Here is a 13766-nt window from a genome sequence, read left to right as displayed (position 1 = left end):
CCCAAAAAGCAAAAAAAAAAGAAAAAAACAGAAAAGGAAAAAAAAGAAAAACCTAATCGCGATCCTAATTTCGCAATTGTGGCATAGGAATGTCCTCTTGTTTTCTCTTTCACCACACAAATTCCCAATTCTCACTTTCTTTTATCGCACTTCTTTCAATCGGAAACTAGTTATTTTTCTTCAACATCAAGCGTGTCTGTAGTTGGTTGAAGCATTGTGGTGTTGGTCTGGTTTTGGTCTCCGAGGTTTGTGTTGGATTCCGATGAATTATGTAACAGAAGGTGCGCATGTCGACCACGTTTCCGTAGCACATGGCTGCTGCTGCTGACAACACCAACCCTCCAAAGGTATTATCACTAATCTCCAATTTTCAACTTTCCGTTTATGCTATTGCTGTATTTCATTCCTTGAAAATATTTGAGACTAAAGTTAATTTTTACCCAAATTTGTTGCTGGATTCTCTTAATTTGAAAATGGACACTTTTATTTGAGTTCATATGTGTTTCTTTTTTTTTTTTTCCTTGCACCTTTCCTACATTGTTTCAATTTGATGGCGGCGGAACCCTTTTGAGACTGGGTAAGAGGAATTACATATATCTGAGTAGAATGTAGTTGGGAGTTGAGAGGAAGGAAAATATTGAATAAAATTGCTGAATTGAGTACTGTATGTGTTTGATTACTATTTTGGTTAATAGTTAAGTTTCTGGCAGATTGAAGTTGTGGGTGAAATTGATATGGGAAGTGCTGTGGAAGTAGGTTTATGTGTTAGTTGGTTGCTTGGTTGTACTGCTTTGGAGCATTTTATGAGATATGTCTATCACACTATGCACCACGGTATTAGAGCTGATTTAGTTTTCTTTGCTTTCTTGAAACTTAAAAACTCTGCCACTCTCATATCTGTTCTTGAAACTATCTTACTGTGGCAATTTCATCAACACTGTGTGTGACAAATATGTTAGTTCATGAGCTGGAAATGTTTTTTTTTTGTGTTCTTCATTTAGGATTATTACAAATTGCTGGAGGTTGATTATGATGCAACTGATGAAAATATCAAATTAAATTACCGAAGACTCGCATTGGTTGGTAACCTATCTTTTTTTATAGTAGCTCCCACAATTCTATCTCCTCAAATTTTCAAACTGAAAATTATTTTACACAAGTTTCCTTACTATGTACACATGATTCAATACATTTGACAGAAATGGCATCCTGACAAGCACGGAGGTGACAATGCTGTTACTACAAAATTTCAAGAGATAAATGAAGCTTACAATGGTAAAAGATATACATTTAGTTTTTTCTTGTAAGCACTAAGCACATTATTTAACAAGATTTAATCTCCTGTCTTCCACGATCACCCTTATCATTACATATCCCAAAAATGGAATAGTTAGTTTTCTATCTTCAAGCGAATCACAATATACAAATGGTTAGAGTAAAAAGACAATTGGTTGTAAATACAAGGATTGTGGTCCTTCATTAGTTTGGACATGAACTTTCACCTTGTTGTCAAGCTTTTCTGCCCCTCAGTTTCGCTTGTTATGATACTACTTAAGTACTTCATTTCATTAGTTATACTCTTTTGTATCTGATGCCAACATAACTTTGTAAGCTTGCGAACTTAATTTACTCTTCTTGGTGATTGAAATGTTGAGAAGAAAGAAGGAAATCGCATATTCATTAACATGTTGATGACAACATTCAAACCCGAAACATAATTGAGGAAAACCCAAGTTATATTATATGTTATATGTACTTCCCATCTGTTTACCATTGACATATGATAAACGAGAATGCTATTTTATACATATGATATAGTGTAAATCAACTATCAACCACTTGAATTTATTTGGCAAAATGTGTTTAGATGAATGCTGAAATTTACAGGATTCTCAACTTGGCTACTTGAACATTACTAGCAAACTCAATTGATTCTGCAATGGGAATTAAATTAAACTTAATGAATAGGTCTCTTTGTGGTACTCTGTGGATTATTTTACTCTTAGTGCCACAAAATTTGACCTAGAGCTTTGTCTCTTCTGCATATGGTTACGGTGTAGGAAACAGCTAGCAGCTGCAACATGATAATCTTAGTTTTCTTGTTGACCATTGTCTTTCTTTTTTACATAACAGTATTAAGTGATCCTGCCAAGCGTTTTGACTATGATTTAACGGGGATATGCGAAATTGAAAAATATAGTTTACAGGTATGCAACGTAAACTATCATCTAATGTTAGTAGTCATTTACTTAAACTTGTTTGTGGTATATCATCTTGAATGATGACTGTTGTACTCACCTTATGTGGCCTTTTCTCTTTGTTGCTGCACAGGAATATCTTGCCAGATTTAAAGGCATGATTCTTACCTGCAATGGACTTGGTATCAACCAAACAGACAGATGGTAATGTTACATTTGTTTTTTCTATTCCCTGTCTTTGTGTTCTCCGTGGTTCAATTGTATGGGGGTGGGATTCACCAGCTACAATATCTCCAATGTAAACATAACATGGCCTGTTGCCACGAGGAATTTTAAAAAGAATTGAACATAAATCTGTTTCATGTGGAAATCTGCCTTACTGTAGACATCTGTATAATTGGTTCTCCCTCCGCAACCACTTCAACTTTATTTTCACTTAAGCCCAACATTCACCAGAGGCTCTAAAGTCAACACGGTCTTTTGGATGTCGATAAAGGTTTTAGTCACTATGTGGAACTGGGTAATGCTATTCAAGTGATCAAGCACAATTAACTAAAATCTGACATAGGATGTAATAAATTCAACATAGTTGTACTAGGGAGTGTGATAATTTTGGATGCTTCAGCTTTAGGTTATGAGACTTAGTGATCCAGCTCAGTCACGCATTACCTTGAACATTCAGTTGTTCAAACCGCGATAATGTCGCACTAATTTCTTATTTAAAAAATTTTCTTAGAAGCTATAAACAAGTTCATTTGAAATGGGAAGTTAGTGTTAGAGTTGACATTTGTTGAGCTTAATAACTGTAAGCTCAGAATTTCCTGCTGCCCAATTTGTGGACATTTTTTATTTCTATTCAATGTCTGCAATTTTATGTCAGCATAAACTTGATGTAGTTTTAACAAGGTTACAAGTATTCAATTCAACGGGGAACAGCTTTTGGAGAATTCAGGAGACATTAGCCTTCTTCTGTTGGATTCTGTCATACCACTATGTCTTGGGTCAAAACACTTTGAAACCCAAGCTTCTGGTTTTTCTATATTACCTCACATACCAACACAAAAGCCCTTATTCATGATTTATTAATAAATAAGCCTTCAAAACATCAATACGTTGAAATGACTTTTTTTTTGCATGAGCTGTTCACATCCTCGAAAAGCCTAATTCTGGTTTTTCATTACCTCTACCGAGGCCCCCAAGTGAACATAATAAAAATTTGTAAATGAACGTGTACTGTACTGTATCTGATGTCGGGTTTATTTGCTTATTCTATTCAAGTCTATTTCTACCTAACCTAAACTTAATTTTTATGCTATAATGCAGGTCACCCCAATTGATTGAAAATTTTGAATCCCTTGATAAATAAGGTTTGTCCTTCTCCCTGTTGCAATTTATTCAATTTCCCTTTATTTTATCACTGCAACTACACATATCTCTATAGATTAATGGAAGAACATATCTAACAGGCTTCAAAATCTAAATTTCATCCAGCGGAGTTACGAATAAGGATATTTAAGCGTAACCATGATCTTGATTTCCACCCCTCTCGGTTTCACCGAGATTTGAAACCTCCATAATTGACAATGCAACTCTGCTTGAATCATACACACTGTAATATTTAGCTACTTCAAGTGTACTTTTAGAATGAGCTGTTATGACGAACCTTTACGTCAGTGTTGTAGTTTTGTTTCATGCCTCTTAGTTTGTTGACTAGTGAACAATATACTCTTTTCTTTATTTGTATATTAAATCAATTAACTTTGTAAATGGACTTGGTATTAGTCAGGGTTAGAATTCTGAACCAGTGCATGCCCATATGAATAAAAAAGATCACTAAAATAAGGATCTTAAATGGTTGAATGTTTATTTTTTTTTATGGTGTGTAATACTAGTAAACAAAAGCGACAACCAAATATTCATATATGAAAGATAACGACTCTCAACCATGAAAATGTAACCCTTCAAATTAAAATAAGTTTCTGATTGGAGGTGGTGCCTATTGTTCTTGTCTTTGGTTTTGTTGGGGACCATTATATTTATCACTATGTTGTCCTCACCAACTACGATACAATTGAAAAAAATGCTGCGTAGGACTCTTTAACCTTTATCGTGTTAGATTTTTGTTTGAAGTAGGGTTGTGGAATAAATATATAATATATAATGTTTTACAAGTGAAATTCATTCTGTTCTTACAAGACAACAACAATTTTTTTTTTCTAAAGGGAAAAAACATCGATCATTGTTAGTTTTAGTTTTGGTCGTCAAGGTTAATCTTCAAGTATTGTTCAATAATTGTGGCTTGCTGTTGTCATGCTCAATTATTTGAGACTGCTTTTAAAAAACAATAAATAGTGGGATCACTTTAGCTATTGATTACATCGTCAAGATTCCATTGTTAAGATTCCGGTGAAATCAATGATACCGAATTAATATATATATATATATATATATATATATATATATATATATATATATATATATATATATATATATATATATATATATATATATATATATATATGTTTATGTTTAAAATATCAGGATTAGGAGATTCACTAACTCACTTGTTTATAAACTTAAATAACATTTTCATCTCTCAAGTTTATGATTTTTTGTGTACGTTTTCACTAATTTTTTTTCCCTTATTCTGATCATAATTTTTTTGTTTTTTACTTTGGTAATTGATATTCCATTTATTCATTATGAGAATGTCAATACTTGAATAGAACTATCGTGTAGTTTTTTCATTTAGTTCTCAATGAATTTTTATATTATTTTTTTTGTCCTCTAAAAGAAATTCATTATAGTTGTCTATAAATTTTTTGTTTGTTTTGGTATTTATCCTTTATTAACATTTTTAAGAAGTGAATTGTTCACTAAATGACCATTAAATGACATTATTTACAATACATTAATTAAACTTTTTTCTTCAAACAAGATAATTTTAAAAAAATATATGTATCAATTGTACTAAGTTATTGGCATAACTGTAAAATGTGTCAATAAATGAAAATAATAAAAAACAAAAAAAATTATGAAAGACCAAAATAAATGAAAAAAAGAATTCATTAAGGACCGCAAACAAGGGAAAAAAATGAGTACACGTTACTTAACCCAACCGAATGCATAGGTGTGTTTTTTCAATTGTTTTTTGTAAGGCAAAAAATAATTAACATAATAGAAACAATATATTTCCTGTTTGGTGAAGATTTCCACTTTTATTTCTTTTTCTTTTTTTAAGTTTTTCTCAATGAACAGAAACTCAAAAAGTTTGAAGATCAATAGGTATATGGTTTTTAACAAGAGCATAAAATGTGTCAATAAATGACAGTAATAAAAAATAAATAAAAGCTTTCTGAATGACCAAAATGAATAAAAAAAATTAGTAGGGACCCCAAACCAGGGAAAAATGAATACATGTCTCTTAACCCAACTGATATTTAATCTCCTGAAATCAGTAAACAGTAGGACTAAAATAAAAATAAGTTTTTTTTTTTATGAAGAACCCAAGAGAGAAAAAAATCATAAAAACCACATGCAAATATGTAAAAAATAATAATTATTCTGCATCATATCCTTCTTCTGTAGTGTTCGATGCGATATGTTCATTATCTTATCAGAGAGACAATATAAAACAATTTTCAGAGAAATTGTTTCTGCAAGGAACTATAATTTAATCAGAGGTTACACCATACACCACGTCTTTCAAAACAAATCAGTGAATCACACTTTAACCAGTTTATAGAAAAAAAATACCTCATCCTACTCAAAAATTCTACAGAAAAATGAATCAGCCATAACATCTCATACTTGTAAAACAAGGGTGTTGAATTAATCACACAAAAAGTAGAATCACAATACTTCAAGAAAACTTGTTTATCTTCTTCCTCTGCATAGAATAATACTGTTAATTATCAGTTCCTTTAGATAACCTTTAGTAATCAGAAGTCTTAAACAGAGTTAAAATTAAAATTACTCCATATTAGAAAGTTTGCAGCATAGGAACTGAATTGCCATAACTAAGAACTCAACAATAAACACAAAATTTCAGCCATGTAGATTCATATTCATTCCTCTCTGTTTCTCAGAAGCTTCAACTATTATATTGAGTAATATCAGTAGCCAGCATATTCTCGTAATCATCATCATCATCATCAATTCATCGTAGTATAAGCACACATTCCATTGGCATAAAATAAACACAAGAAGAAAGGGAAAGAAAATACAAGCATTCTCAATTTGTTTTCCACTTTGCAAAATGCAAAAACATAACATAACATGTAATAGTAGTTGTAGTAGTAGTATAGTCCCACCACTGATGAAGAGAGAAAATTGCATTTGATACACAGAACATGATCTAAACATGCAAAAGATTAACCTAATCAACCAGAAGGTACATAATAACACCACAAGGAGAAAAAACCCTTCCTAATTATTCATTTTAGGGTGTGTGGGTGAGAGAGATATATAGAGAAAGAGAAAGAGAGAATGGAATGAAACTTGTTCTAATTTGCGGCCAGGAAAAAGCGAATATGATCGAGAAAGGTCAAATTTTGAGGCCGATCCTTGCGCTTCACATAACCAATCGTCTCTTTCTGCGAATAACATCTCAACCCTCGTTTCCCGTTCTTCTTCCACATCTCCATCGCGTAGTTCCTGTGTGCATAATACGCCTCCCCGCACGTTACCTCCGCCACCGTCTCCCCCTCCGCCTCCTCCGCTTCCTCCGCCTCGCCCTCTCTCGCCGGAACTACCTTTATCGGGAGACGCTCGTAGTGGGCGCGTGATGTCCCCTCCAGTTCGTCCATGCGAGCGAGGCCGCGCGTGGAGACAGAGTAGAGCTCCCCGTGGACCGAACGACCCGACCCGGGAATGTTGAGGAGGAACGGGACCCGGTATGGCCCGCACACAAGAGGGTATTTTCCGGCGCTGCGATAGGTTCCGACGAAGGAAGCGTCGCCGGTGCGGATAAGGTCTTGAAGAAGCGGGTGGTTGGAGAATCCTCTCTTGAGGGTTCCGTAGGTGAATATTAACGTTCTCTCTCCGTCGCCGTTACCGTTAACCTCTCTTTCTCTTTCGGCCACCATATTTTCAGGAATTGAAATTGAGCCCGGAAGAGGAACAGAAGATTGAATGGTAACGATGTAAGATTCACAACTTCCCTCTTTTATAGTCCCATCTAAGTTTTTTTTTTTTTTCTTTACTCTTTTTTTAATATTCCTTTTTCCTTAATTTTTTTCGTGCCTTTAAATCAAGAATCTTAGGATCAAAATAAAATAAAAAAATAAAAAAATTCATGCTCAAATCAACGGTTATTCTGCTTTGACACACACACAAAAAAAAAAAACTTAAATATTTAATGTCTTCACGTATGTCCAATCAAATGTACTTTCATGCATTAGACAAATAAAAATAATTAATTATGGTGGCTTGTTTAATAAAAAATACAGAGTTTTTGAGAAATAGTATTTAATACGAGAACCTAATAAAGTACTTTTCTTTATCATCCTTTTGAAACTGTTCTGTCATTTAATGTCAAAATATAATAATTTAATCTAACCACACTTTAACTGACTCGGGGTTAATACATTTTTAATAAATAAAAATACAAAAGATAATTTGAAAATGTTTAATTACGATACTGAAATCTATAATGAAATATAAATTTATAACCTTTTTTGCATTTAAAAAATTAATAAGAAAATGCAATATATTAAATTAATCACTCTAATATTTCAATTTTCACTTCAGAATTAATATTATTTATTCCTATAAATAAAAAACTAATATTACTCAAATTAAATTTCAACTTACTAAAAAAACATTACTAACTTTTCAATCAATTCAAAAAGTATAGATTTTTATTTTAAAAAAAACTAATTAATTACAAATATATTATTCATTCTATATAAATATTTTATTTTTAAAAATTATTTAAAAAGAAAAACAAAGATTTGGAATTCAGTTCAACATATCCAGACATTTTTTTGTCAAAAACAGGTTTATTTGGATAAGTAATTGGGTTTTTGAACTTGACTATGATATTTTAATAAACTTTTTTTTGATAAGTTTGTTTTTTAATATACATCAAATTTTTTCTTCTTTTTTTCAAATCACATTAAACTTTTTTTATCTATTAAAATGTTGTCATGCATGCATCATCAAAATTTTATCAATAAAAAACTTTGTTAAAAAGTTTTTTTTTTTTTTTAATTTTCTTTTGCAAAATAGGTTTCGTTTGGAAAGAGAAGTAAGAGAAGTATTAATTAATGGGTATTAAGCTCTATGATTGCAGTAATTGAAGTGAAAGTGGTGGTGAGGTGCATGAACTCAGAAGAAGAAATCACATGGTTAGGCGTTTGGAATGTGGCACAAAACGTGGCAAAGGTTTCAGAATCGCTTTTTCTTTTCAAGAATCAGAAAGATAAAAGCAGGCACAGCTTTTTTGAAGCTGGAAAAGGTGTTCTGATCAAATTTTCTTTGCATTATTTGGTGATTTGCTTTTGCTTTTGGTACACAAACCGTACACAAAAATCCAAAACATAAGAACGGAATCCGTACCTGTACCTTTTGCACATGTGCCATATCTGCCTAATGCACTCTTCCCTATGTTGCGTTTTTTTAATATCTTTTTCTAGAAATCTTTGTGAAAAAAATTATTGATTGATTAAATTATCTTCTTTTTCTTATTATTAGTTTCACTTTTGGTCTTGTCGTTATTACTTTTACTGTTTGCAATATTAGTGTGAACCTATCAATGAAAAGAAATAATAAAATAATAAAGATTTTTTTTCTCATATCTGATTCCGAACTACTGTTTTAAATCTCAGCTTTTATGGCCTCATGTGTGTTTAGTTCGGCGATGAATAATTAATTTCAGGTGAATTAATTTTTAAAGTTAGTTATTTTTTATTTAATATGAACTTTTTATTTTTTAATTAATTTTGAAAATCAAACTAATTTTGCATTAGAAAATTAATTCTAATTAATTTTACATACGTAAAACCAAACATACTCTACAAATTTTAAAAATTTGTTTCCAAAATTTTTGGGAATATATACAATCCAGAAATCACTTGTATGAAAAATAAAATGTTATTTTGAAAATTTTGGAAGTGCAGGAAAAAATTGTGGGGTGCGGAATTTAAAAGCCATGAAGGAAATGCCCACTAACCCAACGGAGTGGGCCATCGAGTGAGGGGAAAAACAGAAAAATTAAATTAAATTTGGACTCAAATTTTAGCATTCGCAGCCCAAAAGCATGATCGTCCCAGCCCATAACAATCCATTGTATATACTTGAATCCATAGGCTAATCTAGCAATCTCGTTTATATCATCTATATTATTATTATTATTATTATGATTTGTCTATCTTCATTTAATTACATAATTTATTAAATTTAATATTTGAAAGAAAAAAGTTGGATTAAACGCATCTAAAAAAAGTTTTTTTAAATCAACGAACTAAAATTTACATTAAAAAAAAATCATTATTAGAAAAACAATTAACTGATATGAAATGAACATCTCTTCCTCATATTGGACGTATGATAAAACAAAATACTTTATTTTAACATGGCCTCTAAAGCTAAATATGTCAAGTAATTTTCATTCTACCAAATAATAACATTTGCATTATATTATTTAGTATATACATACTAACTTATCATTCTAATAAAAAAATAAAAAATTACACATTATATTTTTTGAAAAAAAAAACTTTTTTTTGAATTTTTTGTTATTAGTTTGATAGATTGAAAACCCTTAGAAAAATTAGTTAAAAAAAGTATAAATTCGGGTACCCGACCCGCAAAAAGTGAAACCATACCCACAATACACGGGTAGTAAATATTGGTCTTCTTCTCTTGTCTTAAGTCCTAAAACCCTACAAGTTAGTTCAAGAACTCGCCACTCAGCGGAAACAATCTTCTACGACCATTGTCCGCAAGGTTCGCAATAAGCATCGTATTCATTCACCAACGTCCATGCTCTCTCTGTTTTCTTTGTAATTCAACGTTTTTATGTTCATTTCTATTTGCATCTAGTTTAGGGTTTTTCAAGTCTTTTTTTGTAGTCGAAGGACCCAATGTTTGGGTCGCAGATTCATACTAGTTTTCCTCACCTAATAACTGTTTGGTATTTATCCATTTAAATATTTTTAGCTGCCTTGGTCTTTTCGCTATGTTATTGTTGTGTAATTTCTTCGTGCTGGCTAAATCTGCATTACTTAGTATACTCTTTGATGCTTAACGGAGCTGTGTAAATGGATGGCAGATGAATTTCAAAAACGTGAATGTGCCTAAAGTTCCTGGTGGGGGAATTGCTGCTTTGCTCAAAGTTAGCATCATCGGTGGGATTGCTGTGTATGGGGCTGCAAACAGTTTGTACAATGTTGAGGGAGGTCATCGAGCCATTGTGTTCAATCGCATTCTTGGTGTCAAAGAACAGGTTACTGCATAATTGCTTTGTCATTGGCTTTTTAATGATTGGGTTTTTGTAATGCAACTAGTTATGACTTTCTATGCTTTTTGCATCATCTTTAGTTCATGTCTGTAGTACTCTAATGAAAGTATTTTTCTCCCAAGTTCAGATATGGTGTCAACTGTCAACTTTGGAAATGAACTTGGAATCCCTTTCTTGTCTTTCTTTGGCTTTTGTAATGGCCTCCACCTCCGGGGTCGTTTGAATTCAAAGAAAATGCATTACCCAAGATTGATCTCGCTAAACCTTTATATTAAGATTCTATTAGGGTTTTTGTTCATGAATGTAAGTATTTTGCTATGTTGGTTCTGGGGCAGAAGTTTTCCTAGATTTAAGTTGACCTTCTTCTATGAAGACTTTTTATCTCTGGCAAACAAGATAAGATAATGCTTCTCCAAAGTAAATCATAAACTTTTGTTGAAAACCTGTGATTTTATGATATTCTTGTATTTGGGTTTTCTTGGCATCCTGATCCTGTAACACTTCTAGTGTATGAAGGGTTTCAGGCTTATGGTTGACTAATAATCTTACTGTCAAGCACGTACAGTGTCTATAACGTTGTACTTTTGAGGTTTTTATATTTAGACCGATAAACACTCAGTCTGTGTTTATTATATCTCATTTTGAAGAAATAGTCCTTTAATCTTTTGGTTCGAAAAATTTTAAACCTTAAGTTAAACCTAAAATAATCACTTCCCAAACACACAGGTAGACCTATAATGAATAGGAATTTTATTGCGATTAACATATGAATATAGCATGCCTCTTGAATGCAGGTCTATCCTGAAGGGACACATGTTATGATTCCTTGGTTCGAGAGGCCTGTGATCTATGACGTTCGTGCACGACCTCATTTGGTAGAGAGTACTTCAGGGAGCCGTGATCTCCAAATGGTAAATCTTTTTATCTGTTCTTTTTCTTTTCTTATTCTTGGAGATATGACATTTCAGTATGCTTGAATTTGTGGCTGCAAGGAGTCAAATAGGTTTTTCATTATCCTTTTTTTATTCATTTTTTTACAGGAATCATAGTGCTATGGTCTGTTTATATGAAAATCATTCCTCCTTCAGTGAGTTGTTGAGTGTTGGCAACTTGGCATTAAGAGTTTATGTCTTGTGTTGTTCATTGCTATCGGATACCTTACCATTTACTCATTTTCTTAATTCATGTTTGAAACACTTAGCTGAGTTTTTTTCGTACATTTCACCCACTTCCTCCTTGCATGTTTTGTTCTTCACTTAGTTCCATTATATTTGAACTATTACGCTCTATGACCATGATATTATAGTTTATGGTAGAAGAGTTAACACTAATTCAGAAAGATCATGACAATATATTGTCAGTGCTTACTCTATTGGCGTATGCACAAAATTAGTTCACTTTTATCTCCTTGTGTTTTTTGTCACGGCATACTTCATAGCACTTTGTGCTACCATTTATTTTGTCGTAGGTGAAAATTGGACTTAGAGTCCTTACACGCCCTGTCCCAGACCAATTACCGACAATTTATCGAACCCTGGGTGAGAATTATAATGAAAGGGTGCTGCCTTCTATTATTCATGAAACTCTCAAAGCTGTAGTTGCACAGTACAATGCCAGTCAGCTCATTACTCAGAGAGAGGTAAATATGTTCATAAGTTCGTTTCTCATTTACAACTAATTGAATGCGTGCTCTGTTCTTCTCCGTTGAAGTTTGTATTGTATTCTTAGGAATCTGGTAAATTTACCTTTTGGGATAAGTATGAAAACGAAATTATAACCTTATAGGCGGGACTGATTGTTTCTAGAACATACTGTTTTACAGACGGTCAGTCGAGAAATAAGGAGGATATTGACTGAGAGGGCCTCCCATTTTAACATTGCTTTGGATGATGTGTCAATCACAAGTTTGTCATTTGGGAAGGAATTTACAGCTGCCATTGAAGCCAAGCAGGTTGCTGCTCAAGAAGCTGAAAGAGCTAAATTTGTTGTTGAAAAAGCTGAACAAGACAAAAGAAGCGCTGTTATTAGAGCTCAGGTAAATTGAGTTGTCCCATTTTTACATTTGATTCGATTCTTAATATTTCTACGAGTGGCTTCTATATTTTTATAGTTTCTGAATCTGGACCAAACCATACGAATTCAAAGGAAGATTGATATTGTGAATGGTACTTGTATCTAGTTGTGAACATCGACACCAAGGAATATTAATAATTTTTTTTTCTACTCCCTTCAGTGTCATGTTCTTTATAAAATTATCTTCAATGGTCCTATCTATTGAAATTCGTTATGCATGAAGGATATTAAACCTCCCTCTTAGAAGTAATTCCTTTTAATATGATACCGTACTACTTTTTTCGACAAATGAATACAGACAGCTGCATTTACAACTTCATTGGCTATGTGTATAACCTATTCCTTCCCTTCTTTTTGACAAACAGGGTGAAGCCAAGAGTGCCCAGTTGATTGGTCAAGCTATAGCCAACAATCCTGCATTTATCACCTTAAGGAAAATTGAAGCTGCAAGGGAAATTGCTCAAACGATTTCACATTCTGCGAACAAGGTTTACTTGAATTCTGATGATCTCTTGCTCAATCTCCAGGAGTTCACTTTGGAGCCCAGTGGGAAGAAGAGATAGTTGCGAGGCTGAATTCACTTCATTACTTTAACCTCTTTTTCCTTGTACCATACTCATTTTCACCTGCATTTGCGTGTTATCAACTGTTCAAATATGAGATTCTCTGTCACAAACAGAAATGTTGACAAATTACATGGCCATAATCATTAAATGGAGCAAGCGAGATCGAGGAGGTTCAATCAGGTTTTAACCGTTTTCAGTGGTTCTGTTATTGAATAGTCTATCTTTGATATTGATTTTTCTGTGGCTCAGTGAGTCAGTTTTTATGAGCCACTGTTGACTTGATTTCTTGACTCTACCGCCAAAAATTGCATACTTGGCTGTAATTGTGGTGCTACAGACCCTCTTGAACAGAATTTAAATTTTGGTAAAAATGCAACTTATGTGGTTTACCTGTGGAATAAATGATGAGAAGAAACCAGAACAATCCAATTTTCAGAATGTTATAACTTTTAAGGGGTTTATGCT

The 13766-nt window shown here is 32.7% G+C and overlaps 3 protein-coding genes across 5 annotated transcripts; 2 read left to right on the top strand and 1 right to left on the bottom strand.

The window, feature by feature from the left end:
- Positions 1-4002, top strand: LOC114169680 (chaperone protein DnaJ). Of its 2 annotated transcripts, none has more exons than XM_028054942.1 (7): positions 1-347; positions 1002-1079; positions 1200-1275; positions 2134-2207; positions 2332-2402; positions 3522-3565; positions 3690-4002. In XM_028054942.1, exons 1-6 carry the CDS (start codon positions 312-314, stop codon positions 3562-3564), a joined length of 378 nt encoding a protein of 125 aa, XP_027910743.1. In that variant the 5' UTR covers positions 1-311; the 3' UTR covers position 3565; positions 3690-4002. The 2 variants fall into 2 exon arrangements, with proteins under 2 accessions (XP_027910743.1, XP_027910742.1); XM_028054941.1 differs by having other exon boundaries at positions 2-347; positions 3665-4002.
- A 2409-nt stretch (positions 4003-6411) lies between these two features.
- On the bottom strand, positions 6412-7352 carry LOC114168396 (putative gamma-glutamylcyclotransferase At3g02910). Its single transcript, XM_028053189.1, has one exon. The coding sequence runs from the start codon at positions 7283-7285 to the stop codon at positions 6704-6706; it is 582 nt and encodes a 193-aa protein (XP_027908990.1). The 5' UTR covers positions 7286-7352; the 3' UTR covers positions 6412-6703.
- Positions 7353-10033: 2681 nt separating this feature from the next.
- Positions 10034-13766, top strand: LOC114169644 (prohibitin-1, mitochondrial-like). Of its 2 annotated transcripts, none has more exons than XM_028054886.1 (6): positions 10034-10148; positions 10474-10647; positions 11457-11573; positions 12131-12301; positions 12485-12697; positions 13101-13766. In XM_028054886.1, the coding sequence occupies exons 2-6, from the start codon at positions 10474-10476 to the stop codon at positions 13296-13298; spliced, it is 873 nt and encodes a 290-aa protein (XP_027910687.1). In that variant the 5' UTR covers positions 10034-10148; the 3' UTR covers positions 13299-13766. The 2 variants fall into 2 exon arrangements, with proteins under 2 accessions (XP_027910687.1, XP_027910689.1); XM_028054888.1 differs by having other exon boundaries at positions 10112-10204.

Source organism: Vigna unguiculata, chromosome 11 (assembly GCF_004118075.2).
Source record: "Vigna unguiculata cultivar IT97K-499-35 chromosome 11, ASM411807v1, whole genome shotgun sequence".
Taxonomy (NCBI): domain Eukaryota; kingdom Viridiplantae; phylum Streptophyta; class Magnoliopsida; order Fabales; family Fabaceae; genus Vigna; species Vigna unguiculata.
The sequence above is the reverse complement of the archived record's forward strand: the minus strand, read 5'-3'. Positions and strand labels throughout refer to the sequence as shown.

Coding starts and splice junctions, on each gene's coding strand:
- LOC114169680 (XM_028054942.1), top strand. CDS start 312: ATGGCTGCTGCTGCTGACAACACCAACCCTCCAAAG. Junction 348..1,001: donor ACAACACCAACCCTCCAAAG/GTATTATCACTA, acceptor TTCTTCATTTAG/GATTATTACAAATTGCTGGA. Junction 1,080..1,199: donor ATTACCGAAGACTCGCATTG/GTTGGTAACCTA, acceptor TACATTTGACAG/AAATGGCATCCTGACAAGCA.
- LOC114168396 (XM_028053189.1), bottom strand. CDS start 7,285: ATGGTGGCCGAAAGAGAAAGAGAGGTTAACGGTAACGGCGACGGAGAG.
- LOC114169644 (XM_028054886.1), top strand. CDS start 10,474: ATGAATTTCAAAAACGTGAATGTGCCTAAAGTTCCTGGTGGGGGAATT. Junction 10,648..11,456: donor TTCTTGGTGTCAAAGAACAG/GTTACTGCATAA, acceptor TCTTGAATGCAG/GTCTATCCTGAAGGGACACA. Junction 12,698..13,100: donor GCGCTGTTATTAGAGCTCAG/GTAAATTGAGTT, acceptor TTTGACAAACAG/GGTGAAGCCAAGAGTGCCCA.